The sequence below is a fragment of the Phytophthora cinnamomi genome (assembly GCF_018691715.1).
Source record: "Phytophthora cinnamomi strain GKB4 chromosome Unknown Contig127, whole genome shotgun sequence".
In the NCBI taxonomy this organism is placed as follows: Eukaryota; Oomycota; class Peronosporomycetes; order Peronosporales; family Peronosporaceae; genus Phytophthora; species Phytophthora cinnamomi.
The window spans coordinates 555,070-581,974 of record NW_027151060.1 but is presented as its reverse complement, the minus strand read 5'-3'; the positions used below and the strand labels follow the sequence as shown (position 1 = coordinate 581,974).

General features: G+C 54.4%; 13 protein-coding genes across 14 annotated transcripts; 5 read left to right on the top strand and 8 right to left on the bottom strand.

The window, feature by feature from the left end:
- Window positions 1-104: 104 nt before the first annotated feature.
- IUM83_07172 (UDP-glucuronic acid decarboxylase 1) lies at window positions 105-1,407 on the bottom strand (the record flags this gene model as incomplete). Its single annotated transcript, XM_067931441.1, has 2 exons — window positions 105-279; window positions 362-1,407. The coding sequence occupies 2 exons, from the start codon at window positions 1,405-1,407 to the stop codon at window positions 105-107; spliced, it is 1,221 nt and encodes a 406-aa protein (XP_067780388.1).
- Window positions 1,408-1,731: 324 nt separating this feature from the next.
- Window positions 1,732-2,789, top strand: IUM83_07171 (CAX-interacting protein 4; the record flags this gene model as incomplete). The annotated part of the gene is made up of 5 exons (XM_067931440.1): window positions 1,732-1,932; window positions 2,017-2,043; window positions 2,107-2,205; window positions 2,283-2,349; window positions 2,638-2,789. 5 exons carry the CDS (start codon window positions 1,732-1,734, stop codon window positions 2,787-2,789), a joined length of 546 nt encoding a protein of 181 aa, XP_067780389.1.
- Window positions 2,790-3,057: 268 nt separating this feature from the next.
- On the bottom strand, window positions 3,058-4,842 carry IUM83_07170 (phosphatidylinositol kinase (PIK-I); the record flags this gene model as incomplete). Of its 2 annotated transcripts, XM_067931438.1 has the most annotated exons (3): window positions 3,058-3,146; window positions 3,228-3,927; window positions 4,030-4,842. In XM_067931438.1, 3 exons carry the CDS (start codon window positions 4,840-4,842, stop codon window positions 3,058-3,060), a joined length of 1,602 nt encoding a protein of 533 aa, XP_067780390.1. The 2 variants fall into 2 exon arrangements, with proteins under 2 accessions (XP_067780390.1, XP_067780391.1); XM_067931439.1 differs by having other exon boundaries at window positions 3,228-4,842.
- A 746-nt stretch (window positions 4,843-5,588) lies between these two features.
- IUM83_07169 (Phosphatidylinositol kinase (PIK-I)) lies at window positions 5,589-6,876 on the bottom strand (the record flags this gene model as incomplete). Its single annotated transcript, XM_067931437.1, has 3 exons — window positions 5,589-5,595; window positions 5,692-5,725; window positions 5,805-6,876. 3 exons carry the CDS (start codon window positions 6,874-6,876, stop codon window positions 5,589-5,591), a joined length of 1,113 nt encoding a protein of 370 aa, XP_067780258.1.
- A 210-nt stretch (window positions 6,877-7,086) lies between these two features.
- IUM83_07168 (Ubiquitin carboxyl-terminal hydrolase 5) lies at window positions 7,087-7,497 on the bottom strand (the record flags this gene model as incomplete). Its single annotated transcript, XM_067931436.1, has 1 exon — window positions 7,087-7,497. One exon carries the CDS (start codon window positions 7,495-7,497, stop codon window positions 7,087-7,089), a length of 411 nt encoding a protein of 136 aa, XP_067780449.1.
- Window positions 7,498-12,940: 5,443 nt separating this feature from the next.
- On the bottom strand, window positions 12,941-13,472 carry IUM83_07167 (Teneurin-1; the record flags this gene model as incomplete). The annotated part of the gene is made up of 2 exons (XM_067931435.1): window positions 12,941-12,948; window positions 13,061-13,472. 2 exons carry the CDS (start codon window positions 13,470-13,472, stop codon window positions 12,941-12,943), a joined length of 420 nt encoding a protein of 139 aa, XP_067780257.1.
- Window positions 13,473-13,811: 339 nt separating this feature from the next.
- Window positions 13,812-15,489, top strand: IUM83_07166 (Dipeptidyl peptidase 8; the record flags this gene model as incomplete). Its single annotated transcript, XM_067931434.1, has 9 exons — window positions 13,812-13,883; window positions 13,955-14,093; window positions 14,385-14,518; window positions 14,602-14,679; window positions 14,744-14,827; window positions 14,898-14,978; window positions 15,041-15,224; window positions 15,310-15,332; window positions 15,409-15,489. The coding sequence occupies 9 exons, from the start codon at window positions 13,812-13,814 to the stop codon at window positions 15,487-15,489; spliced, it is 876 nt and encodes a 291-aa protein (XP_067780256.1).
- Window positions 15,490-15,721: 232 nt separating this feature from the next.
- On the top strand, window positions 15,722-18,172 carry IUM83_07165 (putative dipeptidyl peptidase; the record flags this gene model as incomplete). The annotated part of the gene is made up of 1 exon (XM_067931433.1): window positions 15,722-18,172. One exon carries the CDS (start codon window positions 15,722-15,724, stop codon window positions 18,170-18,172), a length of 2,451 nt encoding a protein of 816 aa, XP_067780448.1.
- Window positions 18,173-18,385: 213 nt separating this feature from the next.
- IUM83_07164 (OTU ovarian tumor-like cysteine protease) lies at window positions 18,386-20,458 on the bottom strand (the record flags this gene model as incomplete). The annotated part of the gene is made up of 5 exons (XM_067931432.1): window positions 18,386-18,889; window positions 18,952-19,177; window positions 19,244-19,938; window positions 20,017-20,231; window positions 20,359-20,458. The coding sequence occupies 5 exons, from the start codon at window positions 20,456-20,458 to the stop codon at window positions 18,386-18,388; spliced, it is 1,740 nt and encodes a 579-aa protein (XP_067780255.1).
- A 228-nt stretch (window positions 20,459-20,686) lies between these two features.
- On the bottom strand, window positions 20,687-21,478 carry IUM83_07163 (otu ovarian tumor-like cysteine protease; the record flags this gene model as incomplete). The annotated part of the gene is made up of 2 exons (XM_067931431.1): window positions 20,687-20,842; window positions 20,924-21,478. The coding sequence occupies 2 exons, from the start codon at window positions 21,476-21,478 to the stop codon at window positions 20,687-20,689; spliced, it is 711 nt and encodes a 236-aa protein (XP_067780254.1).
- Window positions 21,479-21,924: 446 nt separating this feature from the next.
- Window positions 21,925-22,935, bottom strand: IUM83_07162 (Proteasome subunit alpha; the record flags this gene model as incomplete). The annotated part of the gene is made up of 4 exons (XM_067931430.1): window positions 21,925-21,990; window positions 22,063-22,214; window positions 22,305-22,434; window positions 22,522-22,935. 4 exons carry the CDS (start codon window positions 22,933-22,935, stop codon window positions 21,925-21,927), a joined length of 762 nt encoding a protein of 253 aa, XP_067780253.1.
- Window positions 22,936-23,184: 249 nt separating this feature from the next.
- IUM83_07161 (YjeF family domain-containing protein) lies at window positions 23,185-24,857 on the top strand (the record flags this gene model as incomplete). The annotated part of the gene is made up of 9 exons (XM_067931429.1): window positions 23,185-23,393; window positions 23,467-23,500; window positions 23,590-23,649; window positions 23,730-23,788; window positions 23,874-24,037; window positions 24,114-24,237; window positions 24,314-24,377; window positions 24,687-24,701; window positions 24,774-24,857. The coding sequence occupies 9 exons, from the start codon at window positions 23,185-23,187 to the stop codon at window positions 24,855-24,857; spliced, it is 813 nt and encodes a 270-aa protein (XP_067780252.1).
- Window positions 24,858-25,225: 368 nt separating this feature from the next.
- On the top strand, window positions 25,226-26,878 carry IUM83_07160 (Folate-Biopterin Transporter (FBT) family; the record flags this gene model as incomplete). Its single annotated transcript, XM_067931428.1, has 1 exon — window positions 25,226-26,878. One exon carries the CDS (start codon window positions 25,226-25,228, stop codon window positions 26,876-26,878), a length of 1,653 nt encoding a protein of 550 aa, XP_067780251.1.
- Window positions 26,879-26,905: the final 27 nt, after the last annotated feature.

The window sequence follows — 26,905 nt, the reverse complement described above, 5'->3', positions numbered from 1 at the left end:
CCCTTAGTCGTACACGGCGCACCAAACAACTCGTCCGCTCGTCTAGCGAGTATGCGGCGAATTGGGCTCTATCCGTGAACACGGTGGGACCAAAGGTGGTGATTCTAGCTTTGGGAGTCGACGGCATTAGCTTTAGCCTTGTTCGCCATCTGGCTGCTTCGATGCGCCGTGTTGTTTGTGGGTCGCTTATACTTGGACAGGTCCAAGTCCCGGAAATATGCGATGGTGCGCATAAGCCCTTCTTCGATGCAGACATGGGGATTCCAATCCAAGTGGGTTCTGCGAAAAAGCAAACAAGAAACAGCAATGATGAGTGCCACATCAACACCTCACAACAGCCAGTACACGGCACGTTACTTACTTGGCAAGGGTGATGTCTGGCTTTCGCAGCTTCGGGTCGTTGTTGGGCAGGTCCCGAAACACCAGGCGACTCCGAGAATTTGTGAGTCGGATGATCATCTCAGCCAGTTCGCGGATAGTCATTTCGTGCGGGTTGCCCAGGTTCATGGGGCCCACGCACGTCTTGCAGTCCATGAAGCGCAAGATGGCTTCCACCAAATCGTCCACAAAGCAGAACGAGCGGGTCTGGCTGCCCGAGCCGTAGATAGTGATGTCCTCGCCCTGTAGCGCTTGCATGATGAAGTTGCTCACCACCCGTCCGTCGTACGGGTGCATGCCAGGGCCGTACGTGTTGAAAATGCGTGCGACGCGGATGTCCACGTCCAGCGTGCGGTGGTATTCGAAGAACAGCGTCTCGGCCACGCGCTTGCCCTCATCATAGCACGCGCGCACGCCGGTGCAGTCCACATTGCCCAGATAGGACTCGACCTGCGGAGAGACCTCCGGGTCGCCGTAGACCTCACTGGTCGAGGCTTGGAAGACGCGCGCCTTGACGCGCTTGGCCAGGCCCAGCACGTTCATGGCGCCCATGAACGAGACCTTGGTGGTCTTGATGGGGTTGTACTGGTAGTGCACGGGCGAGGCGGGGCACGCCAGGTTGTAGATGCGGTCCACCTCGCAGGCGTAGGGCTCCGTGACGTCGTGGCGCACGAACTCGAAGTTGGGGAACTGCGTCTGCAGCTCCAGCACGTTGGCGCGCTGACTGGTGAAGAGGTTGTCGAGGCAGATGACCTCGTGGCCCTGCTCCAGCAGGCGGCGGCACAGGTGGATGCCGATGAAGCCGGCGCCGCCCGTCACGAGCACGCGCTGCATGGTGCACTCCTGCACCTGGCGGGGCAGCGACACGGGCGCGCGGCGCAGCGGCGGCGTCGGCTCCTCGCGCGGCACGATGGCCACGGGCGACGTGGGCGGCGGCGTCGCGGCGTCCGGGCCGTCCACGACGACGCCGAGGTGGCTGTTATCATTGGGCGTCATCTCGGGCGACGAGACGGAGGGAGTAGGAGCCATAATGCGGCAGCACCCGGGAGCTCTTGGATGGTTTCGTGCGGACTCGGCGTGTTATTCGATAATGGGCTCAGGTGTGAGTGTGTGAAATAGAGAAGAGTGAGTGATTTCTTTGTCCCATTGTGCCGTTCGAACGCCTGTCGATTTGACTTGGGAAATGTATGTTGCAGATTGGGGGAGGAGACGGTGCGCGCTGCGAAACTGACGTCATGCAGTTTCCAAATGAGTCGAGTACCGCGAATTTTTTGCACGCTCCTAATTATCCAGAACGGGAAGCGCATTTAGCAGAGACTTTAAGGTCGAAGGTAAGAAGACCACGGAGCGAGCATGCCGGCGACCGCGGGCCGCGTGCGCATGCCGCACAACAACCGCATGCACAGCAGCGCGGCGCTGAAGATGACGGGCATCTGGAAGGACACCATCGGCTACGACCCGTACGCGGCCGAGGACGAGAAGCAGGAGACGTCCGAGACGTCCTACGAGCAGGCCAAGGGCCTCATGGCGCTGGCCAAGCTCTCCAATAAATCGGTGTGTATCTCTGTTAAATGAGAGTAGGGGAAGGGAATATTTTCTTAACTTTGTGCTGTTCTTGTTCATGTTTTTGACCTGCAGAACGATGTCCGCGGGGCCTGCAAAAAGGTGCGGAAGGGCAGCTTTGGCTTATTTTTCTGGGGTTGCTGACGTTGTTTGTTGCTTTTTCAGTGCGGCATGGTGGGGCATTTGACGTTCCAGTGTCGAAACCATTTGGGTGTGGCGGAGAAAGGTGTGGCGTCGTCGGACTCGGACTCGTCTTCGTCCTCGGTAAGTGTCGCGTCGATGTTGATGTTGTCTATCGACGTTCTTATGTCATCTTGTTGTTGTTATCTTTTCGTGAGCAGGATTCTTCAAGTGACGAGGATGGAGAGGAGAGTAAAGACGAGAAGGAAAAGAGATCGTCATCACGCCGTCCGTCATCACGCGGACGCAGCCGAAGCCGCAGCCGCAGTCGCAGCCCGAGCGAACGTAAGGAGAGACGTCGGGACCGATCCAATAGCCCCAGCCGCAGTGCTGGACGGCATCGTCGAGAGAGGTCTCCGTCCAGAAGCCGCAGCGCTAGTCGTGGACGCAGTCGCAGTCGTAGCTCTTCGCGTAGGAACCGCGAGTCTGCGAAGAAACGCCGACGCAGCCGCAGCCACAGTCGGAGCTCGAGTGTTAGCTCCGAGCGTGGGAGCAGCAAACGTCGTCGACGTTCAGACAGCGAGGAACGCTCGTCGAAGAAGGACAAGAAGCGTAAGAGCTCGTCGAAGAGAAAACACAAGGACAGAAAGGAGAAAGACCGCAAGCACCGCCACCGCCGCGACCGTGACTCGAAAAAAAAATCGCACTCCAAGAAGCGGCGTCATTGAGGTAGCCGCTGTGTGACGTGAGTCGCTCAAAGAAATTGTCCCTGGCTGGTAGGAATAATGCTGGTGCAATTGCCCCAGTTATACATTTTTGTAGAAGCTTCTATCCATTCTTTGCTTTTTACAGAATCTACAAAAGTTATAAACAACGAGATTGCAGCTTCCCTAGCTGCCAGCACTCACTGCAGGGTATTCACGACGGAGTCGCTCCCTAACTCCACGACTGCGCATCATTCGACTGGACTCATCACCATTTGTAACTTGGAGTTCTCTAGGGCAAAATGCCGTTGGAAATCTTCTGGAACCAGTCGTATTGTCTTGTGCCGCGGTGTCCATTACTCTTGTCTACAATGCGAGCGGCTGTCCGCTCGACATCTTGCACGCTCCATCCAATACACAAACGACGACTCAACCTCCGTACAATTCGAGCGCGCGATCGACCTTGGAAGCACGGGAAGGACGAGTCTTTGGATGACAAGTACACGAGTGACAGAAGCTGCGGTGCTTCAAGGTGTAGAGCAAGTAGACCTTGGGCCACGAGCTGCCGGTAGCGATCAAATCCTTCGCCACCCATGACCTCAACCATTTCTGGCGTGAGCTTGAATGGAGCTGTCTCGAGACTGAAGGTGTTGCCTGGCGCGATGCCCAGCACGAAACCGAAATCGATGTGTACGACGTGGCCTTCCGTGTCCAACATAATATTGCCGTTGTGTCGGTCCTTCACTAGAAAGATATAGGAGAAGAGGCTGTAGGCCGCCATACTGGTGATAAAGTTCGCGCGAGCCCTTTCCAGTCGGACTGGATCGTGTTCACCCGTAACGGGGTCTCGCCCACACGCCCGATCGAAGATTTTGGGCAGTGCTGTGCCTACTCCACTGAGCTTCTTGCCCTTCTTCTTGAGACCATCCAGAGACTGAGCGTCTGTGATCACCTCTAGCAAACCACAGTCTTTGCCTGCACACACGATGCTGTAGTAGCGCATCCACAGATTGAGATTGTGTTTGCGGAAAATAAGCTGGAACAACTTGAGCCCTTGTAGTACGAATACCTCTTGACGCATATCATCGAAACTCTTCGCAATGACCGGAGCTAGTGCCCACCCGTCAAAGCGTGCAAATGCACTCTCCTCACGAATACGTTTCTGGGTATCAGCAAAACGTTCTCCGAAGAATGGACACTTGCTGGCTTGTGATGAGTTCGCTGAGTCCAAGCTATCGTTCGTATCCGTACTGTCATCACCCACCTCTTCTGCACCAAAACCATCGCTTTCATCGTCGGAGAACACGCCGGGACCAACCTTCTCACTGAGCGGAGTGCAACCAGCGGGTAGCACGTGATTTAGTCCGTCAAGATCTTCGGAGATCGATGACCGTAACGAAGCATGAGATTCGCTTCGGATGGCCGGAATCAAATCTGCTACGTAGGTACCGACGACTTCTCCATCGAGGTAGTTAATAATTTCCTGCTGCTCAGGAGCCAGGAAACCTTCCAGTTCACTGCCCATTTCCACTGCTGCATCCACCAGTGCATCCAGGTTACCGTCGGTACTTGATCGAACATCGAGGTCCTCCGGCACAGAAGGCTTATTATCGCATGGATCCAATGACGATGCGATAATTTCAAAGAATACTAGCGTCGGTGCACGGGCCTTCGTCGAGAAGACTGTTCCTTCGTCCGTGAGCACATTAACCACACGATGAGGTCTAGCCATAGTTCCCGACAATGGCAATGCAGCCTCAGGTCGGATGTGCTTGCCACGCAGCATCTCCTGCAGCAGGACTGGCAGTTGCTTCTTCCGCTGTGAAGGCTCAGATATGTTTTCTTTCAAATATGTACAGAGATCCACGAGAAAGCGCACGAGCCGCACTTCATCACTGAAAATGTGTTGAGCAGGCTTGTTCCACAATCGCTGCTTTGTTTCCACCAAATGCTGAGTACCTGACCTGCGACGCTCCAGTATCATGAGCTGCGCTTCTTCGTGGTAATCCAACGGGAATGGGTCCAAAAACCCGTCGCCAGCACGGAGCTGCTTCTGAACATTACGAGAGCTAGCCATAATTTCCTCTTTGCTCCGCGCGAGGAGCCATTCGAAGAAAGGAGATTCACGTTGTGAAGCAGCATACGCCCGACGAACATATTCGTACAGTTGTTCCAGTAGTCGTTCAAATGATTCGCGCTGATTGAGGGGTGCTTGCGGGAATAGCAATTGAGGTAACACGCTCCGAGGCTCGCCAAAGTTTACGTTTGTAACAAAGAAGAGCATTACCACAATCCCGTTGCCACGCTTATAAAGCCCGCCTGCCATTGCGTCCCAGTGTGCTGCAATGCATTCCCATGTTGCCTTTACGGCGAGATGCACGCTGCGACGGGCAGTGGCTGCCAGGAAGAAGAGGTAGAAGGCACGGACACTCGGAGAAGCATCAGGGAGGTTTACGAAGCCCCATTGCAAGAACTGCGGCCAGTAGAAATCGATCGTATCCATACAGTTCTCGACATTGTGCACGAGTTGCGCAAGTACCACCACAAACATGAACGGCTGCTGTCGATACTTGAACATCGCCGAGAGCAGACTCAAAGGGCCGAGACTTCGAGCGCGTATGTGAGTCTCGATATCATGCTTTGGGCCCTGGTCGAAATATTTCCAGCGCACAAGTCGCGACAATCCGCCGGCTTCGTCGACTGCGGAAGCGTAATAAACACCAGCTTCTTGTAGCGAGGTCAGCAACTGCTGTCGCACTAGGCAATCCATACACACGCGTTTCTGCTCAGATGCGGGGGTAGCTTTCGTCCCAACTTGGGATCCTACAAGCTCACGAACGGGTAGTGTGATTGATTCAGGTGTTGTCAGCACTGTCCACTGGCAGCAGTGATCGCGACAAAACCGATGTGAACAGGACGCGCATACCTTGGGTGTATGGATAAGTCTGCCGAATCGTTTACTACAGCGCAGACATCCGTTCGTTAGTTTTGGCGTGGAGCCAAACACGGACCCCAAACTATGGCGTCGGCTTCGCATACTTTCAGAAGACTCTCGAATAACACTGGAGCTGAGCGGGTCCGTAACATTGCTTGTTGAGCGTTCACGCAACCGCTCGCTTTGCTGCCTCCCGGACGACAGTAACAATGACGGATCGACCACAGTGTCCGCCGCCGTCTCAAAATCCGTATTGGCAACGCTGACATCGCCATCCTCTGTGTCTTCAATCTCTTCAGCGTGTCCATTCCCCTCTGCAAGCTCAAAGTGATCCATAGCAAACATGCCAGGCGCAGCGCTACCCGTAGTCCCCTTCACGGGAGAACCAAGGCTGTCCACCGGTGCCATGGAACTCAACGCCGACGTCGTCAGCGACAGCAATCCGAACGGGTCCTCCTCCTCCATCAAATTCTCCGACTTGCCTTGGTGCAGCAGCGACCGCACGGAGATGGACGACCTTGACGCAGCGAAGTGCAGGGACTCGAGATCCTCCACGACGTCCTCTCCCGCCTCCTGCGCCTCGTCGCTTTCCTCTACCTCCTGTTCAACCTGCTCCTGCTCTCCATCTGGCTCCTCCTCCCCCCGTGACAATTGCCCACTCAGGAATTGCACCCACTGGTCTCTCTGTTCCTGCGACTCCGTCTCAATGAGCAGAGCGATCCCGGACTCGTCGTCCTCCACGTAGAACGAGCAGCGCTCGAGTCGTTTGCGCTCTGCGTCGTCCAATCTCAGGCAGCCAAACGCGTCTGCGTCCTCTGCGTCGTCCCCCTCATCGGGCAGCTTGACGTTCTCGCCGTCCACTGCCTCGACGCTGGAGACGCGCGTGCTGGCGAGCAGCACGGCGCCACCGGAGCTGGAGGACGGAGCCGCCGCGTCCTCCTCGTCGCTGCTCTCCGTGCCGGCGTCCACCGTGAACCACTCGAGCGCCGCGGCGGACGCTCGGCAGACGCAAAAGTACCAAACGTCGTCGCTCAGGCGACTGGCGGAGCGGCGGCCGGAGGAGGAGGACGACGACGACGAAAAGGACCGTGCTGCGTCCTCCTTGACACCGGAGGACGCTTGGAATGCGACGCGCTCGCGGATACGCACGAGGCCTTCGCACCGCGTCGCCCCCATGCTGAGAGAGAGCTGCGCACACTTAGCGGAGCTTCTCGACCCTCTGGGTTATTGCTGAGTGTATTGAGACACGTCCAGCGATACATGGAGACCGCACAAAGCGCAAAAAAAAGGGGCTAAGTGGGTTGTACTTGGGGAATGTATGTGGGATATATCAGGTGCTTAGAATGTGTAGCCATTTCGAGGTTGTTGTTGCACACTGCAACTTGGTCAGTCCGATTCGGTGGGGAATAAGTCGCTGAGCTCCGTGGCACCCGAGGCGATGTCTTGACGCACGTAGAAGAGCAAGTAGGCGGTGGCTGATGGACTCAGCTCGTCCTCGCGCAATGGGGTCACAACGGTGTCGTCCGCCAACCACCAGCGACTCTCGTCCGGCCGACGGATGTGCGCCGTGTAGTGCCCCGAGCTGATCCCGCGGCCGCAGTGGTTCACCACGGCATAGAGGTCGTACTTGGTGCAGCTGCGAGACGCGGAGCTCAGCGGGATGTTGAGCTCATTCTGCAGGTACTCGATGCCGAGACGGACGCGAGGGTCCAGCGCGTCGACGAAGCAGCGATCGGTGCAAGGCTCCGAGTCGTCGTGTCCACCGTCAATGGGGGACAAGAGATCGCGGAGGTCCAGGCCGCGCACGGGGAAATCGACGTCGTGACAGAGTTTCCTCCATTGATAATTGCCGTTCGTGGTGCAGAGTTCGAAGCGTTTGAGTTGGAGGACGAGCACTGGGGGCAGACTCCAGAGCGAGAGTTGCTTGGTGTGAGGTGTTGATTGCTGGCACTGAGAGCACGAAGCGTCGAGGTGCTCGGTGCTGCAGAGAGACTGGAGGCTTTTCGTGAGGGGGTGGGTCTTTGTGCGGAGATAGTGGATGTAGCTGGAGTGATCGCGTGTGGGGTAGGATTGCAACCACCAGAACGCTGAAGGGTATTGAGGATGAAGTTGGGTATCCCAGTCGATCGAAATGGTTGCGCAATTTTCGAGATCAAGTAACTCCGCAGCAGTCGCGGTGGGTGGGATTAAACAACCACGACAACCTGTACCCCAGTGGCAGCGGCTACAGGCGATACCATCGTCTCGCACACGACGAAGCGAGAACGTTGGCGCGTAATGATGAGCGGAGCCCTCCGTTTGACGTTTGAATGAGTTGGTATTGCTCGAGCGAGGCTTGGATCGCGAGTTATGACCACAAAGAAATCGTCGAAGCACCATTTGATGGAGTGCCTGACCTGTCAGTGCTCCGCAGATTGAGGAGCACACGAATGGTGATCCACAAAGGGCTTGACGAGTCGGGGTCGTGCAATAAAATGGCACCAGGAAGCTTTGGCGATGCACAAAGCGCACATATACTTTAGTGCTCTCGGATGTGGGGGTGACGGTATCGTCACCACTACCTGTGATGTTGAAAGCCTCAAATGCATGCATAGGGCTCGGAAGCGCGCTCGCTGGCGTCTGGTCTTCTATCTGGTCTTCAGTTCTGTCGCTCACCAGTAAATTCTGAATGGTATACTCTTCAAATCTCCCAACAATATATTCACATGATCCGGGCTTTGATCGGAAAGTAGTGAGCCGTGTTATCACATCCCCAACTGTGGAGTGATCATTTATCTGCACCACCGCGCGAACGGGACCCCGCGCTCCAACCGAATTTCTGGACGACTCCGCGAAGTGGATGATCACCACCAAATATCGTTGGCCTTCGTTTGACGCTTGGAAATTAGTGTTGTCTTCTATCAGTGGTAATTGAAGTGATGAGAACGGCTCAAATCTTGCAGACTGATGCGTGCAACGAGTGCAAATCAGCGCGCTTTTGAATTGTCCCGAAAACAAAATGTTAGTCACCGAGGGTTCGTGTACAATATGTGAGACCCACCACTCTGTTGCCACAACCCGGTCATGACGACCATTGCTGTCTCCAACGCATAATTGTGATGAGAGTTTATCCGTTGTGGACTTGTCGTCTTTCGGTTTGAAAAGGTTAGTCAGCACGGTATGACTTCGTGGCGACAGGATGTGTGATTCACCGTTTTGTGTGTGGGTTGGTCTCCGCTTCAGTGTATCACCCAGAAAACCCAACAGGCACACTAAAAACTCTTGGGCATCTTGCTGGGTTCCGTCGAACATGTGTGGAGAGTGAGTCGACAAGGCTCCCAGCACTTTCGCTGGTGAAAGTGATCTCTCGTCATTAGCAATCCCCTGCCCTCTCGGATGCATTCCAACAAACAGTTCTCTAAGAGTACATATGAGTGAGTTGCTCGCAGGCTGCGTTGTAGTTTTACGAGATGCGGCTGGAGAATGCAACGAGATAAATTCTTGTCGATGCTCTGTTCCAATTATGTATGCTTGGAGTAGTGGAGTGGTAGCCAAACACTGGATGACGGCATTCATAAAGCAAGTATTACCCAAGTTGATCAGGCCCCGGGGAATTGCACCAGTCGACCAGGATGCATATTGGTTGAAAAAAGTTGAAGTTGTTGACTCCATGGCATTGCACGGCAGGTTGATGCCCGTTAACCCTTCCACTTGTACGCTATCATCTTGCGGTTCAATTTCGACGACAGAAAAGCGGAGTTCGAACGAGCGATTGCCGTCGTTAACAAAATTTCCGAAAACCCAAGACGAGAACAGAGATGGAAATATCGATCCCAGGGGAATCATCAATTGATCTTGCGATATGATCATCGGATCTCCCTGTTGAATCAGGGTTTTGATCTCGCCTGCATCGTTGCGCTGTGCAATGAGCACCTGACACTGGCACATGGTGGTTACGCCCGAGGTCTCTTCTTCATCATGTCCTCCCCAACCTTTCTGGGATAGAGCAGCATTCAACACGCTTCGCACATTACATTGTTCAAAGGCAATCACCTGCGGAATTGTAGCAACTCTTTCAAATCCGTCACAGCTAGTGAAGTTTATCGAGATACGAATCCAAAACCCATGCAAAAAGCTTTGGTCTCCTCGATAGAGATGGATACTTGAAGCCCAATTGGCTGAGAACTTCAACGACTCACGTGGTTTCATTCCATACCAAAACGATGTCAACAACCAGACTGGTAATGTCAGCATCATATGACCAGATGGGAGTTCGATCGCTTCCTGATGCAAGATTTGTGCAGCAGATAAATCGTTCGGACACCTCATTATTCCATTCATAAGCTGTTGCCATTCTTTAGGACTCAACAGACAGAAGGCAAACGATTGCGCTGTTTCCTCCGAGAAATAGTCGTCGAACAAGTTCATGAGTAACAAGTGATCATCACCAATCATGTCAGGAGAACTATCTCTACGGATTTGAGAACCGTGTTGTTTGATATGGAAGAGCAGGAAGGCGGTTTCTATCTCAGCAAGAGAAAACCCGGGTAGATCCTGCGCCACTTCGATGAATTGATGCAACGATAGTATTTGTGGGCTTCCAGAAGGAGTGATAGATAGTCCATGTGGCGAAGGTGGTGGCGACAGTGAGGGAGAATGAGATCTACCACGTCTCCTAATTATGATATTAGCTTCACGTTCACTGTCAATTGGACTGAGATCCACTGCAAGCTGCAAGAAGGCACTCAGCTGCTCAACCTCGATCTGCCCGCATCTGTCTTCATCGAAAAGCTCGAAAAGCAGGCGATAAACTTGATGAACGCTTGACGCATGTGCGCAGCAATATCCCAACACAAAAAGCTTGAACTCTTCGCGGACAGCAGGTGCCTCTAATTTCTCTGATGAATTTAGGTCTTTGCCTGCGTTCGCAATATTCCATGCTGTTACGATCGTGTCTATGAGGGAATCTTCGTCAAGTACATCACGGAATCTATCGATGATATATGCTGATGTCAGGCTTGGGGACTCTGTCGATAGAATGAAAAGAATAGTACGCAATTCGCTGCGGAATTCCTCTCGTTGCTTAAGTGAGATAGCGTTTCGAACATGAAATAGCTTAAAGTCAGTAAACCTTTGAATAACAGCAGCATGTGGCACGAAGTCATCCTGGGGGCATAGCAGCCTCGCACCGAGGTTTGGAATCCATTCGATGAAAGCATCAAACGCAGTGCTAGACCCCAGCACTGTTCCAAGTTTTTCTAGTGTGAGCCTTTCCGTGGTCGAGGACCCAAACAGCATGCGGAGGAACTTATCACCAGCCCATGACTGTCTTACCACACTAGTTGTTCTGCGATCAATACCCATAAAATGTGGACCTGGATCAAAGCATTTGAGAAAACGTGCTACATCGGATCTGGAGACATTGGTACCATCACCATTCGCACTAATCATTCGAAAGACCATTTCGATGTGATCACCCCGCAAGCTTTTGCCTGCTGCTGCTGCAGCCGCGATAAACTCTGAGCGTGATAGCTCTCCATCGCCGCTCACGTTCCACTCACGAAAAAGGCGTTGCGCGAAGTACTCTGGGAAGCCCGCTAGTGCTTCGATTACCACTGTATCTCGGAATCGATCGAAGTTGAGTCCTTGAAAATGCCCGCGAACTCGATCATACTCACAGGTGGCTGCATGCAGCTCGTTCTTAGATAAATGACAGATCCATTTATCGTAGGGTGGCCTCGTGGTAGCTGGAGTGCCAAAGGAGGAAGAGCGCATGCTCAAGAAACCATGCAAGACGCAGTATTCTTTTCGTGAATGCAGCCGCACAGCAGCCTATTTGTAGTTGAAGTAACCAACCCTTTACGCTGACATAGATAAAAGGCAATACCAATTCTAAGGCATCTACGAGTAAAGTCAGCGAAGGTCTCAATTAGAATGTCGGTAGCTACAGTTTTGACGGCGATTGTACTACCGTTCGTCCTCTTGCACCTAAGGTTGATGATATCCTCTTCATGCCAGCTTTGACGATCCATCCGATCACTTGCTTTTGAAGCCTAGAGCGCGAGGATATTCTGGGTGTCACAGTTGTCGTTGGTGTAGCCCTTGAAGCAAGCGCAGACGCCCGTCTGGGTGCCGCAGAGACCGCGACCGGAGCATGGAGAGACGTAGTTGTACTGATTGCTTTTTGCCGGTGGTGTGACTTTGTAAACCAAAAGGACAGTGTTCGCACCGCCGTTTTTCGAGTTCCCAGAAAATGGTCTGTTCAAGGTGATGTCCCAGTTAGCTCCATTTACCACGACGGAGGCGTACTTGAAAAACTGGTTCTCGAAGAAGATGAGATCTCCAGTTGCAAAAGAAGGGTTCGTCGTCACAGAAATTACATTGGCACCAAGGGCAACAGCGGATGCCACAACGAGTTGTGTCACCACCATTCCGGACCCGGACGGAACGTCAAAACGTGGGGCGGCCGACGGTAACGTATGCGTGATTCCGTAGGTTAGCGTAATAGTTGTGGCGGCAGTGAGTTGTCCTACTACAACGTGTGGTCCGAGCTTGAACAACGTAATCGGTTCGGTTGTAGCACCCCCAGGATTAACAACCGTGAGAGCGGTGAACGGAGTAGCACCCACACTAGTCACAGTGATGGCCGATTGCGTCGTCGTGAACCACTCATTGTCCGTGCCACTTTCGATCATGTACACCTTTGAGATCATAAGTGTCGGATCAGTGACGCCCTTAAAGCCTATGGCCGCGACTTCAGGGGTACGGAGTCTGCCAGGGTTATTAGTGAACTGGCACACAACGGACATACCAGTTGTTGTCGCCGCCCGAGTGGATAAATACCCAGCGAGGTAGTCACCAACATTAGCATTCGTCGGTTCACAAAGCACCGTTCTGAAGGTTTCGTTCGGAATTTGTTGGATCGCTGTAGTCACTGAGGCCGCATTCGTAGTTGCATCAGCAGAAGCTGCATCACTCAATATCTGGATCGGATCGGTAATGTAAGATTCTCCAAGATAATCAAACAGCCGAAGGCGCACGTAATTTAGAGGAGCTCCGGTGGTCAAATCAGCAGTCCACGAGCCAGTGGCTACGTAAGCATGTAAAGCGAAGGTCGCAAACGTGGCCGACCCCACCGACAGGAACATCGGGTCCACTCCAACTTTGCACGAGCGCAGCGAGCAGTCAGAGCCTTCGTACCACGGATCACAACGGCAGCCGTAGGTGACTCGACTATCCCAGAGGTCGTAGGTGAGCTGGTTCACATTACTGGGATAGCCAAAGAGGGTTCCAGGAGCCTTGAGTCCCAGTTCACGGAGGCTCTCGCACGTTCCATGCCCACTGCACTTGTTAGGACAAGCTGCACGCTGGCACGCCACACCTTCATATCCGTCGAAGCAAGTGCACGTGCCCAGTGATCGATCACACAGTCCCTTGTTCGAGCACTCCATGTAGAAATGGGCCTCACTGGTGCCAGCGTCCGGGTTGAAGTACTCGTACGTGCCGGCGGGGGCCTGCTGCGAGTTCGTGAGAATCCAATTCGGCGTCTGTCGGTCTTGATCCATGTTGATGTCTCCCTTGGGTGTGTCCGCGTGCGCGTATCCGAACTGGCACGTGCGGTCCATGCAGTCGTTGCCCTGGTAGTTCTTGTAGCAGTTGCACATGTCCTTGGCCATGCAGGCGCCGTTGCCCGAGCAACCATTGGGGCACTCAGCAGTCGTTGGGATGCTCAGCAGCGCCACGACCAACACCAGGAGCCCTGACGCCAGGAACACCTTGCGTCTGCCGCCCATAGTCGCTCACTCGTCCGAAACTTCCTCTCCTTTGCTCGTCCAATGGATCGTTGCCTCCAGGCCGTGGTTTGCCGAATGCCGAGAGCGCGACACCGGTCGGGCGCGCGATCTTGCGCCCCGCGCCTGCGCTGAAGAGCCGTTCGCGACGAGTGAGCCCCGCGATCTTTTGGGGTCGCGTCCCCTCGTGTGGATCCGGACGGTTGGGTCGCTCGACGGTTGAGCGCTCAATTTAGCGACCCGTTGGTGTATCGGTCGGATAATAATACACCATCGAGTTCTGGTGGTGGTGATGCCTGCGCTTTAAGCTCTTCTTGGTTGTCAACCCGATTGGCTGTGGAAATGAACCAGGGACAGCAGGATCCCCATGCGCCGGAGTCACAGCCGACAAGGCAGGGCAGGAGGTTGATTCGGGTGAGGCACAGTTGGAGTAGGCGTGCTTTGGTGAATTGTTGGTGATGGTTGGTTGTGTTTTCGGTGTATAGATGCTCTTCCGATCAACTGCTGAGGATGTAAAGGCTGCGAATGGTGATACACCAGAACACGACAGTCGAGCTGAAGACGCTACTGCATGGAAGCACGCTGTCAATCTACAAGATAATAGTGCTGTACCTGCTCCTACCAGTAAGTTTGCGTCGTTGAAGCGAAAATTGTTTCCGTCTCAAAATCGACGGCACCCTCGGCACGTGCCACCACTTATCATCAGTCCTATCAACGCACCGGTGAGAGCGTCACCTTCACTTCCACCGATTGGGGGTAATTCTCGCCGATCCACGCCCAGAACTGACGATGAAGATGGCGGCGAGGAAAATCAAATCATCGACAGTTCCGCCAAATCGATTTGTACAGAAAGTTTCAAGTTGAAGCAATCCACATGCTTAGAAGACACCCCTGAAAGTGATTGTACGTTGGCAGCGGCGGAGGGTGACAATAACTGGAGATCGTCTGGTAGAAGAACTCTTATCGACGACGACGATGATAGAGACCTTGAAAGCGCGGTGGAAGCACTGGACCTCGAGAGCTCGATTGCGGACAAGACTTTAGAGGAGGTGCGCTTTCTCTGTGAAGTTTGGGATGCTCTGCCGTGATTTCTAAGCCTTACCAACAATTTTGTTGTTGTGATTGTTGCTAGATGAGGAAAGCTATCGACGACTTACGAGCGTGGAAAGAGTCTCGAGATCAAGAAACACAAGAAGCCCTGAGCAAAATCGTAAGGCGTAATGCAGAGAAGACAATTGAGGTATCTTACTCAGCATGATTTGTGATGCTAACAGAAAGCTGAAAAGGCCCAACTTCATCGTGCTACCCCTGCGGAGGACCCCACCACTTGTGATGACCATCTTGTAGAGCAGCTTGAGGTACGTTACAACATCGTTGTCCACTCCACCCCATTATCAAATATTCAAGACTTTGTAAAATAATTCGTAGCTCAAACACCAGCGGCAGCAACGAGACCGAGAAGCTCAGACACTCGAACTCCGAAAAGAAGCCGAGGCGTATCAACTCGAGGTATTCATTGCGGATTTTTTTCTTTTTCTAGCGGCCGGGTTTTTAACTCGTGCCCACACCAGCGCACTGCATTCAGAACCGCCTTAGACGAATCCGAAGCTACTCGAGTCGAACAGGCCTTGCAGGACAACAGTGACTCCGAGGGGCTGGCACTGTCGCGACTGCGCAACGAACTCTTCCAGCTGAACGTGAAGCAGCGCCAAGAGGCATTGCTGAAGGAGCTCCAGACGGACGACAACGAACTAGGTAAAAAGGATCATCATGCTTGCACTAGTGATCCCCTTCACTCCACTAACTGTTTGTTTATCGACATTCCCACCCCCCGATCAAGACATGAACATCGTCGATGTCCAGGTAAACATTGAAGTTCCACCGTGCATTCTTCACCCAGATGTACAATTTCTAACTAAACTTCCCACGTCCATCACAGGCCTTCACCGGCGAGCTGGACGCCATCCTAGCGCAGTTCGACAGTGTCAGCGACCTCCAAGTAGACCAAGTAGACTCCTAGTTGAAGACGTCGATCTGATAAGCCCGTGCAAATCGATGCCAATCACTTCTTCCCCCTTAAATCTTTTCTCACAGGATATCAATCCCCACAATCCAAATCCTACCCAAACCTTCCATTCTTCCGTATCATTTCCCGCAGGTCTTCACCCTCGCTGCACTGACAGGCTCCCTCCCCCTTTGACCAGATCCGAATCCGCCCAAGCTTCAAGCCTTCGCCCTCGCTCTCGTCCCCCATGGCCGCGCGCGAGCTCATCGCGCTCGAGGACGTGGCCAAGATGCCGGCGCCGGGGCTCAGCGCCCCCGCCAACGTGAGCTTCAGCCCGGACGGCCGCGTGGTGGCCTTCCTGCACGCGCCCGGCGCCCAGAGCGGCCTGTCGCGGCAGCTGTACGCGCTGGACGTGGCCTCGCGCCGCGTGTCGCTGCTGGCGGCGCCGCCCAACCAGGGCAACACCGAGGGCAACCTGAGCCTGGAGGAGAAGCTGCGGCGCGAGCGCCAGCGCCAGATGGGCGTGGGCATCACGTCGTACGCCTGGAACCCGTCGCCGCACGCGCAGCGGCTGCTGTACCCGCTGCAGGGCGACCTGTACGTGCAGGAGCAGCCTGGGGCGCCGCTGCAGCTGCTGTTCGACAAGACGTCCACGGGCGCGGCGGGCGGCGCCATCGACCCGCAGTTCTCGCCCGACGGGCGCTGGGTGGCCTTCGTGCAGGACAAGGAGCTGTACGTGGTCCCGAGCCACGTGACGGACGGCGGCCACAAGGCCGTGCAGGTCACCACGGGCGCCAGGGGCGTGGACGGCAAGTCCAACGGCCTGGCCTGCTTCCTCACGCAGGAGGAGCTCAGCCGCTTCCGCGGCTTCTGGTGGTCTCCGGACAGCTCGAGACTCGCCTTCGAGGAGATCGACGAGAGCCACGTGCCCAAGTTCAGGATCATGCACTCGGGCGGCGAGCAGCCCACGGGCGACGCCGCGGAGGAGGACCATCGCTATCCTTTCGCGGGCGCTGCGAACCCCAAGAGACGCCTGGGCGTCATCCGACTGCCCCACGCCGAGCACGAGCACGGAGGCCTGCACTTCCACGCACACGCACACGCTCACCACCAGCAGGAGTTCCCCACACCCGTGTGGATGGACTTCACGGCGGTGAACCAGGACCCGGACTTCTACATCTCCAGGGTCAACTGGCTGCCCGATCAGTCGCTCGGCGTGCAGAGGCTGAATCGACTGCAGACGGAGGTCATGTTCCTGCGCTTCGACGTGCACACGGGGCGCGCCACGACGCTGGTCCACGAGACCAACTCCGTGTGGGTGAACGCTAGCTACCTCTTCCGCAACATTGAAGCTGAGAGCAAGAACACGTTCCGGTTCTTGTGGGGGTCCGAGCGCTGCGGCTTCATGCACCTTTACTTGTACGAATACACGGCTGGAGCACCGGGAGCTCGCCTGCTTGGCGCTGTGACGAATGGAAACTGGAGCGTGGAGTCTGTCGAGGGCATCGACTTGGCGCAGGGTCGTGTCTACTTCTGCGGCACTGTCGATTCGCCACTGGAGCGTCATCTGTACGTGACGTCGCTATTTCCCACGACTGACCCGCCGCTCTCTCCGACACGACTTACTGCTGCCGAAGGCATGCACAGCGTCGTCATGGATAGCAGCTGCCGCATGTTTGTAGACGTGTACAGTAACACGACGACTCCACCGCGTGCGCTGGTTTGCGCCGTGCCCTCGGAAGCTCAAATTGCGGCAGTGAAGCCGATTCAACCGGCGGACCCAAGTTTGGCAGCGGAAGCACCAGCTCCGTCATCCCCTGAACGTGCTGCGCTCTTCCAGGGAATCCAGGACTCCGCATATCCTCTGACTACCGAACAGGAGGATTTGCGTGTGGCGATTCTGCAAGCTCAGGGGAAGCTGTGCGTGCCAAAGATTATTTCAGTTCCGACCCGCGATGGTAAGGAAACATTGTATGGAGCTGTGTACCTGCCTGACCCCAAGATTTACGGTGACGGACCGCACCCCACGCTGGTGAGCGTATATGGTGGTCCCCACGTACAGCGTGTCGCGCGCATGTGGGCGATGACGGTTGATATGCGAGCTCAGCGATTCCGTGATATGGGTTATGCCGTTTTGAAGGTCGACAACCGCGGTAGTTTCCGTCGTGGTTCAGCTTTTGAAGGCGCCATCAAGCACTGCATGGGCACTATAGAGATTCTAGACCAGCAGGATGCTGTCCGAAAGCTTGTTGACGAAGGCATCACGATCGAGGATCGCGTGGGAATTTATGGCTGGAGCTACGGTGGCTACATGTCGGCTATTAGTCTCATGAAGGCCCCTGAGACTTTCAAGCTCGCTATTGCCGGTGCACCCGTGACTAGTTGGGATGGATACGACACATGCTACACGGAGCGCTACATGTCGACACCGCAGTTGAACCCTGCAGGTTACCGGGAAGGCTCTGTCATGGAAGCTGTGGGCAACATGCAGAGCGGGCAGAAGCTATTGCTTATTCACGGCTTGATTGATGAGAACGTGCACTTCCGTCACACTGCTCGCCTTATCACGGCACTTATCAACGCACGAAAGCATTACGAATTGCTGCTCTTCCCGGGCGAGCGCCACTCGCCACGTCACCTAGAAGATCGAATTTACATGGAGCAGCGCATCGCCGAGTACGTCGAAGCTAATCTGTGAGGAAAATATGAAGCACAGGTTGATGGCTCTTGCATTGAAGCATGAGAATACAAATCAAACAGCTACCGGTAGGAAGAATACGTGTTCGTCTTGACAGTGGTGGTGCGTAGTGCGATGTGTTGTATTGAATCCATCCTGGAGTACAGGATTACTCTGCACATGTTCGTATGTTCCTGAATTTGCCTGGGCCAAAACTGCTGTATTCTGGTGTTCTCAGGATCGTTCCAATGAGGCTTGGATCGCGCGTTGCAGCTCATCCATTTCATCTGTGTTGACCGATTCGTCTTCGTACAGACCAAATGCCTGCGCTGGAGGTGCATACTCTTGAGCAGACAGCTCCATCGCCCGACGCAATTGCTCATCGTAGCCGTTGTCGCCACCAGTTGTGTGAACACTTATCCCAGCACCTGCCTCCCCGAGGGACGCCTGGATTGCCGCCGACATTTGCGCATCGAAGTCTCCGTCGTTCACCAGCGCATGACCACCTAATGATGCTTGGATGGCACTCTTCATCTGCTCCTCCTCGGACTCGGCCTTCGCTTTTGCCAATAGCTCAGCCTGAATTGCCGCCATCTCACTTTCTCGTGTTGCCTCTTCAATATCGTCGCGCTCACGGCTAGCTTGTGCTGGTGAAGCCTCGCCACCATGCTCCGCGAGTGACAATTTGAGCGTCTCCTCTAAGCTTGCATCCATGGCATCGAACTCGTTTCGTGAAACCTACAATTACCAAGAACGTCAGCTAATAAGGCCTAAACGTCACCACAACTAAACGGGCTTACCATGAGAATCTGTTCAAGCTGCTCAACTTCTGTGCGCTCGCGGTCAGACTGGGCCTGCACCTGCTGCTCCACACCGACAACATCATTGCGTGTTTCACGCGAGTTGATCCGATGGGAGTAACCAATATGCCGCTGTTCCCACTGACCTGGCGTCTCTCGAATCATATTCGCTTCGTGATCGGGGCCAACCAGAGAGTCGTAGTGGCCCCCTCCGTAGTAGCTTAACCTGCAGCCATCGTACAAGTTAGGGGCACATACAGAGACTTGTATACTAATTCTTGAACGAACGTACCGAATGGGAGGTCTACTACGTGAAAGCGTGCTGTTCTCGTGGAAGCACCGCAGCTTCCGAAAGCCTTGCACTGGGTCATAGGCAAACACTTCGGCAGGTCGGTCGTACAGCTCGCACAAAGCCTGTAGCTCCGGATCGTCTCCCCACACGCCATCACGCCGCTTGTAGCGCAAATACCGCATGAACGCAGCCATATCACCAACCACATACGGCTCGAAGTACTCTTTCTCACTCTCCATATAGTCCATGCAAGCAGCACGAACAATAGCATGGTGGCTATCGTCCCCATATATCTGATGACTCACCGATCGAAAAAGGCAATTGCCATCCCCCTCAATATCGTAAATTCTCAGTCCCAACGTCGTCTGCAGCGAGTCACGGTAGTGTGTAAATCTCGGGTTTTGGGCTTGAATCACACGGCGGTGAGTCACATTTGGTGCGTCCACAGCCATCTTCCTCTGCTCCAATGCGCTACCGCGTCCTCGGAGCTGCAAGTGCTCGCCAGCAGGTGCCACCGTCGCAGGCGTGAACTGAATCCACTCGTCGAACTTCTGGTCGCGTCCAGCATATCGCACTAGCATAGTTCCCCCACGAGCTCTCACGGCAAAAGCTTCCTTCCACAGACTGCTGTTCCCTCCACCAGGACGCACTTCAATCTGCTGTGCCTGACGCACAGGCACACTGTCGTTCTGTGCCTGCAATTCAATCAAAAAAAGACGTGAGCACAAGAAAAAAAATCCCGTAGAAACACTAACACCTCCTCCCAGTCATACCTTAGTGCCAGATTGTGCAAGTCGACCGGAGTCCACTACCAGCCACTGTCGCCACGACTCGTGCATGTTGAGGAACTGCAGGAGCACCTCGCCGTCCGCGACTTGCAGAACTCTGGCCGGGCACCAATTCCCGAACACGTTTTGGGCGTCCACCAGGTCTCCCACGTGCATCTGACGCCTCCACTCGTAGTCGAAGACGTTCACGCGCATCATTTCTGCCATAAATTAATTGCCACAATTGCAATGCAGCAGGGAGCAAGATGGCAGAGAAATCGAGGGGTGAGGAGCTACGATAAGGTATTTAACGAGCTTTCGGCCGGAATGGACGGGAATTGCGCGCACCTTCTTCGAGGTCGGAGTCGTCGCTTGCTGCGCGGCTTCGTCCGTCCATCGGGTCGTCCGTACGCTGCGTCGGGGACGCGATAAGCCGCTCACACACCATGTCGGTCTCTCTTCTCGAACTTTTTTTTGGCTGTTTTTGAAGTCGTCGGAACTTGGGTACCAGAAAAGAGGTACAGTTTACAAAAAAATAAAGCTGAAAAGTTCACAACGTTCGGGTAAGTTTTTTTTTAATAAATTGTGTTGCCAAGTTGGTGACGCCAACAACGTGGTCTCTTTGTATTTAAATCCGGCAGGAGCTCTATTATATTATGTTTTCGTTTTGGTGTGTTCATTTGCGCACAGAATTCTGGGCGATACCGTAGTAGCAGACCGTGCCATCGTCGTTCTCTATAGTGGTGTCAGCCCCTTTGGAGATGAGGTAGGCACCGAGCGAATCGCCGTAGCCGTATGCGAAGCAAAAGTGCAGCGCCGTATTCCCTCGGTTCTGCAACGAAAACATCCGCGTCAAGTGAGCAATCCCGCACATGACGTTCATTTCGGGGAGGGAGGAGATCCAAGCACTTACATTCTGGCTGTTGATGTTGGCGCCACGACGCAACGCGAGCTTGGCGACACGCTTGAGTCCGTTTTGACAGGCGATGGACAGCAGAGTATTGCCGAATGAATCCCTCGAGTTCACCGGCACACCTTGATCCAACATGTACACGACCGAGTCGTAACGATTGTGTCGCGCGGCGGAGAACAGGTCGTAGTCATCTGCAGGTGGTGCAGCGTTCCGTAGCTCTGATATGCTCCCACTACGGTGCTGCTTGTAGTCGAACGCGTCGTATATGGGGTCGGCTACAGGTAAGTGCTTGCTACTAGCGCGAAAGGCCGCGTCCTTGTAAACAGCGGTGGATGATAGGGCAGCTGCAGAGATGCTTGCGCTTCGAGGTGCGTGAGCAACGACCGGTGCGGTCTCGCGTGGCGTGACATACTCGTTGTCATCGGACGAGACAGAGCGCGCGCTCTCGCGGGGTGACACGAAGCGTTCGTCCTCGGAACTCGCGCTTGAGTATCCACGCCTGGCTGAGCTTCGCGGCGTGTAGAACCGTTCGTCCGCGCTTGCCTTCGCCTCCATCTTGTCGCCGGCAATTTGATCACAACAATCTCCGGATTAAATATCAACGCGAGGAATGTCAATCTTGGCATTTCCTATAAATACCCAATCTCACGCCGCGCCAGCTCAGACCTGCAAAAATGCTCAGCGTCAGTAATGAGCACAATGACGAAAATAAGTCAATTCCGCGTAGAAGAATGAGACGCTGCCAATAGCCGCCGGCTTGTCTTTCAAACTGGTTGCGTGTTTCTCTCCGCAGGAAGTTAGTTCTGCGCTGTCACTGCTGCTTGCTCCCTTCCTTGCTAGCTAGCTTTTATGAGAGCTAGATACGCGAGAGATCCATTGAGGCACAGCAAGCGCCCGCCTGGCTAAACCATGAGAACTGCTTGGTGGAAACGTCCACCTAGCCGAAATCTTTTTCACGATCTCGAACCGAAGGCTGGGCTAAGAATTGCTCAGTCTCGCGCTTATTCTTCCATCTTAGCATCGCCGTCCTCGTCTTCCTTCACATCAGACACCTCCACGGCGTCGATCTGCGGGTCACACGGGCATTCACATCATTAGAATACCATAAAAACAAACACGACTCGCCAGCATCTCCGTACGTAAGGCTGCAGCTCGGCGCCCTCAATGATCTGGAAGGGCTGGTCCACGCCCACAACGGCGATGGTGACGTTGCTGGCCGTCAGCTCCTGGTCGCCCTGGAGGCAGCCGCGTACGCCCTGCAGCGCGTGGTGAATGAGCTCATCCTTGCCCACTGCAGCACAGCACACCACAGAAATAATAGCACACTCCTGTCAGCCTCTCTCCCCTCCCTCTCTAGGGCATAAAATTCCAGCTCACGCACAGTTGGGGAAGCTCTCGAAGTGCTTTTCCAGGTACGTGCGCGCCGACTGCGACCGCGCGCCGATGGCGATGCCCTTGTACTCGTAGTAGTTGCCCGACGGGCACGTCTGGTACAGGTGCACGCCTTTTTTCTACAGAAATTGCAGCAGCAACAACAATATCAGGATATCTCTCCCCCCCCTCTCTCTAGTAGCAGCCTAATGGCGTTCAGCACGTACGTCGACGCCCGCCACGAGCAGCCCGACGCCGTAGGGGCGGCGGATGTAGGACTGCGTGCACTCCTGCTTCTTGTCGGCCACGTCCGAGACCAGGCGCCCCACGGTGATGGCGCTGCCGTAGACGAACTTGTGGTTGAGGCTCTCTGTGCGCATGAAGCGCGCCAGCGTGCGGGCGTCGGCCGTGAGCCCCGAGATGGCGATGCCCAAGTGCTCGTCGATCTTGAAGACCTTCTTCTGGTGCTCGGCCAGCTCCAGGCTCTGGCGCTTGATGCCGCACAGCACCGCGAACTTGCTGGACGTGAGCCCCAGGCACGCGCTGCCCTGCTTCACGGCCTCCATGGCGTAGTCGATCTGGTGCAGGTGGCCCTGCGGGCTCCAGACCGTCACGTCCGTGTCGTACTGGTTGCGGAACATCTCGTCCTCTTCTCCGGCCTGGGCTCAATAGATTTGGATTGCGAGGGGGAAGATCCTCGGCGCTTTTGGTCTCCCGACTATTTACTTTTTTAGTCCAATCCCAAAAAATAGTCTCCAACAGGTATCTGAGAAGAGACTATTAATAGTCCATGACTATTTAGAATACTTTTTAGTCCAATAAAAAAAATAGTCTCCAAAACGTATCTGAGAATATCTGAGAATCTCAGATACGATTCATAGTCCACAGAGATGATGAAGTTCCTGGGGCAGCGCGAGGCGCAGCGCTTCGACGAGCTGCTGATGAGCAGCGCGCACGGCTTCTCCATTGACCAGCTCATGGAGCTGGCGGGGCTCAGCGTGGCTGCGGCCGTGGGCAAGCACTTCCCCACCGCTGCGAAGGCCTCAGAGTCGACCGGCTTCAAGCGCGTGCTGGTGGTGGCTGGGCCGGGCAACAATGGGTGCGCAGTGGGGAGAGGGTGATTGAGGGTGGGTGGGTGATTGACCACGGGTTTGTGTGTTTGTGTATTTTAGAGGCGATGCGTTGGTGGCAGCTCGCCATTTGGTGGTGCGTAGTTTTGTGTCGTGTAGTGGGTGATTGGGTGGGTGGCAGTCTATATATTGGGTGGGTGGGTTTAATTAACGCTTTGGGGGCAGCATTTCGGATACTCGCCGAGTATTTTGTACCCGAAGCGCAGTGCGAAGCCCCTTTTTCAGGTGAGGAGATGGTTAGGAGTGGAGATAGTGGTGGATGGGTGTTTACGGAGATATTGGTGCGTTGGTGTTGCGTCCATTAGGGGCTGGTGACGCAGTGCGAGCAACTGCAGATTCCGTTCATCGAGCAAATTCAGGACGTGTGCGTGCAGTTGTAAGTTGGCTGTGGTGTTTTCGAAGTGTTAACGAGTACGTGGACTCGTGCTTGCTGCTTGTGCACCTGGCAGGTCGTCGGTGGATGCAGCGTACGACCTGATCCTCGATGGCATTTTCGGGTTCAGCTTCTCGGGGTCCATCCGCCCGCCGTTTGATCATGTCGTTGGAACGCTTCAGAAATGCCAAACACCGATCGTGTCGATCGATATTCCGTCCGGGTGGCATGTTGAGAAAGGTTCGGCCACCATGCACGTCTCCGAACGGCTGCTTTTTTAATTGTTACCGATGTGGATGGGTTTGTGAATGAACAGGAAATGAAGATGGCGTAGGTTTGGAGCCGCAGATGCTGATCTCCCTGACAGCGCCGAAGCTTTGCGCGAAGCACTTTACTGGACCTGGAAAGGTTCACTACGTTGGTGGACGCTTCGTGCCGAAGTAAGTAGAACCTCTTATCGTTTAGATGAGCCCCACAACTCTGCGCGGATTGCAATGCTAATCATTTGCTTGTTAGGTCACTGGCGGAGGAGTTCAATTTGGAGCTGCCCGAGTACCCTGGTGTGGAGCAGTGTGTTCAGGTGCAGGTTCCGTATTGAAGCCAAGAAGGAGACCTACTGTCTCGATTTTGATCGATGTCGGTCGAGTCTCCGCACTGAAGTTGCGTCAAGGACAGTACCAATCTAATCGATGCAACTTTCAGCAGAGTACGCCACCTTGTTATCCATCGGAACGGTACTTGTATCGCCTGCTACGCACAACAGCGCTCGTCTCAAAACGAAGTGGAAGGGATCTGCGCAGTCAATAGATGCCCGACTTATCACGGTTGCGGTCGAAGCTGTCCCTATGGTGGTGGTACGTATGGTCATTGGACACGCGTCTGCTACAAGGCAATTGGTTCATCGGTAGGTCGGCCACGCGCCACTGCTTCGTCGATAGGCTGTTCACTGCTCCCCCCACGCGCTTACCTGGCACAGTTTATCGCACTCTTCTGCCTGCTTGCAGATACCTGTGACGGCACCATCATGGCGACCATGCGCTTCCACCCCAAAGCAAGCTAGTTGGGGCGGCATGTATGCGTGGCTACTTGCAACCTGCTTCACTCGATAATGAACGTGAAGCTGGCAAGCGCGTATCAAATCGGAGCAAACAAACACGAAGATGTCCATTCGTCTACACGCACAGAGTTGGCGACCTGGCTCACGCGGTTGACCACCGAATTTCACCTGACATGAGTGTCTCTTGACATGAGTGTCACCTCTCTGACACTTCAAGGAAGCGCCGGTCGGGCCTACCTATCTTCGCCAGTCAGTCTGCACCACCGAGCGATGTTGGAGCTCTCACAGATCAATTTTCTCAGCCGTCCACGATTTACAAGACCAACATGGCTCTCCCATCCAAGAAGCCTGACACTGCAGTGCGCTTGTCGATGCTCAGTGCCAGCTCCAGGTCGAAAGACCTCGAGGAAGGGGGCTATGTCGGCGCAAAAACTCCCGAGCAAAGTGGGTACTCGGATCAAGGTGCACTCCGTCCCGGAGGCGAGCCGGTGATGACTAGCAGAGCGAACATCGGGCTACTGTACCAGTACGCGGTCGTGGGCTTCATCGCGGGCGTCCTGCCGTCCACAATATACCCGTTCCTTCAGATGTACCTCAACTGCAGCGGTGCTCAAGTGGCTACTGCGACGACGTTGGTGTCGCTCCCGTCAAGCTTCAAGGTGTTCTTCGGAATAATCTCTGACTGCTTCCCCATTTTCGGCTATCGGCGCCGCCCGTACATGGTGATCGGCTGGACCATCTCGGTGGCCATGCTTTTGGTGATGGCTTGCCTACCGATTGGAGACCCGTACTACACTGACGCCTCTGATCGAGATGTGGATGCTTCAGAGTACACGCCTGAAATCGAGGCCCGAATCAATTATGACGCTCCGTCAGAGGGTGGGAAGTACGTCATGCTCATGTTCTTCACGGCTGTTGGCTACGTGCTATCAGACGCTTGTGCGGATGCCATTATGGCGGGATTGGCCCAACAAGAGTCTTTCGCAAGGCGAGGCAAGCTTCAAACCATGACTTACACAGTGCAGACGTTCGTGACCGTGATCAGCTATCTACTCGTTGGTTTCTGCTTCAACGGCGAAGAATACGGTGGCGACTTCGACTTCTCATTGAACTTTCCCGACATGATGGCGATCCTCACCGTTCTTACAGCGCCGACGATCCCGATAACCTGGTTCTTCATTCAGGAGGACAGACTTCCGGCCGCCCCTAACTTCAAGGTCTACATGGTGGAATTGTGGCGACAGATTTGTAAGCGGGCCGTCTACCAAGTTATCGCGGCCCTGTTCTTCTACAGCTTGATCTGTGATATCTCATACACAGCTTACTCCCCCATTCAGTCGTACATGGTGAACGTCACGCCAATCAACAGTACATTGGGAGACGCACTCAGCTACCTTTTCTACATGTTCGGGATGATGGCAACCTCCAAGTGGGGCTTACATTGGAACTGGCGGTGGATGATTGTGATCACAGGGATCATCCTCATTGTTATCGACAGCGCATGCAACCTCATCATCGTCTGGAACGTCTACCGCAGTCAGTGGTTCTGGCTTGGCCCACCCATTGTTGCTCAACTTCCCAATGGTATCAGTTTTATGATCAGCACGCTTGTCATCGTGGAGCTCGTTGGAGAAGGTAACGAAGGAGCCATGTATGGACTTATGAGTACTATCTCGGGTATCGCCTCCCCCTTTGCTACGTCGCTGACTGTTATCATCGACAACCCGTTCAACATCACGAACGACAGGGTGCAAGAGGACGACTACTCGATCCATATGGACATCACCTACACGATGATCATCGCATACGCTGCGATGGTAGTATCCTGGGTCTTTTTGCTCTTGCTACCCAAGCAAAAGAAAGAGACTCAAGAGCTCCTGCGCACTGGTGGTTCAAGCAAGGTGCTGGGAGGGGTCACGATCTTCTATTTGTCGTTTTCACTTGTTTGGTCCGTGATGGTCAATATCATGGCCATCTTCGATAGTACATCGTGTCTTGTCATCGCTGGCGGAGACGGGTGTTAGTTGACACAAGATCGTAGCCGTAAAGTA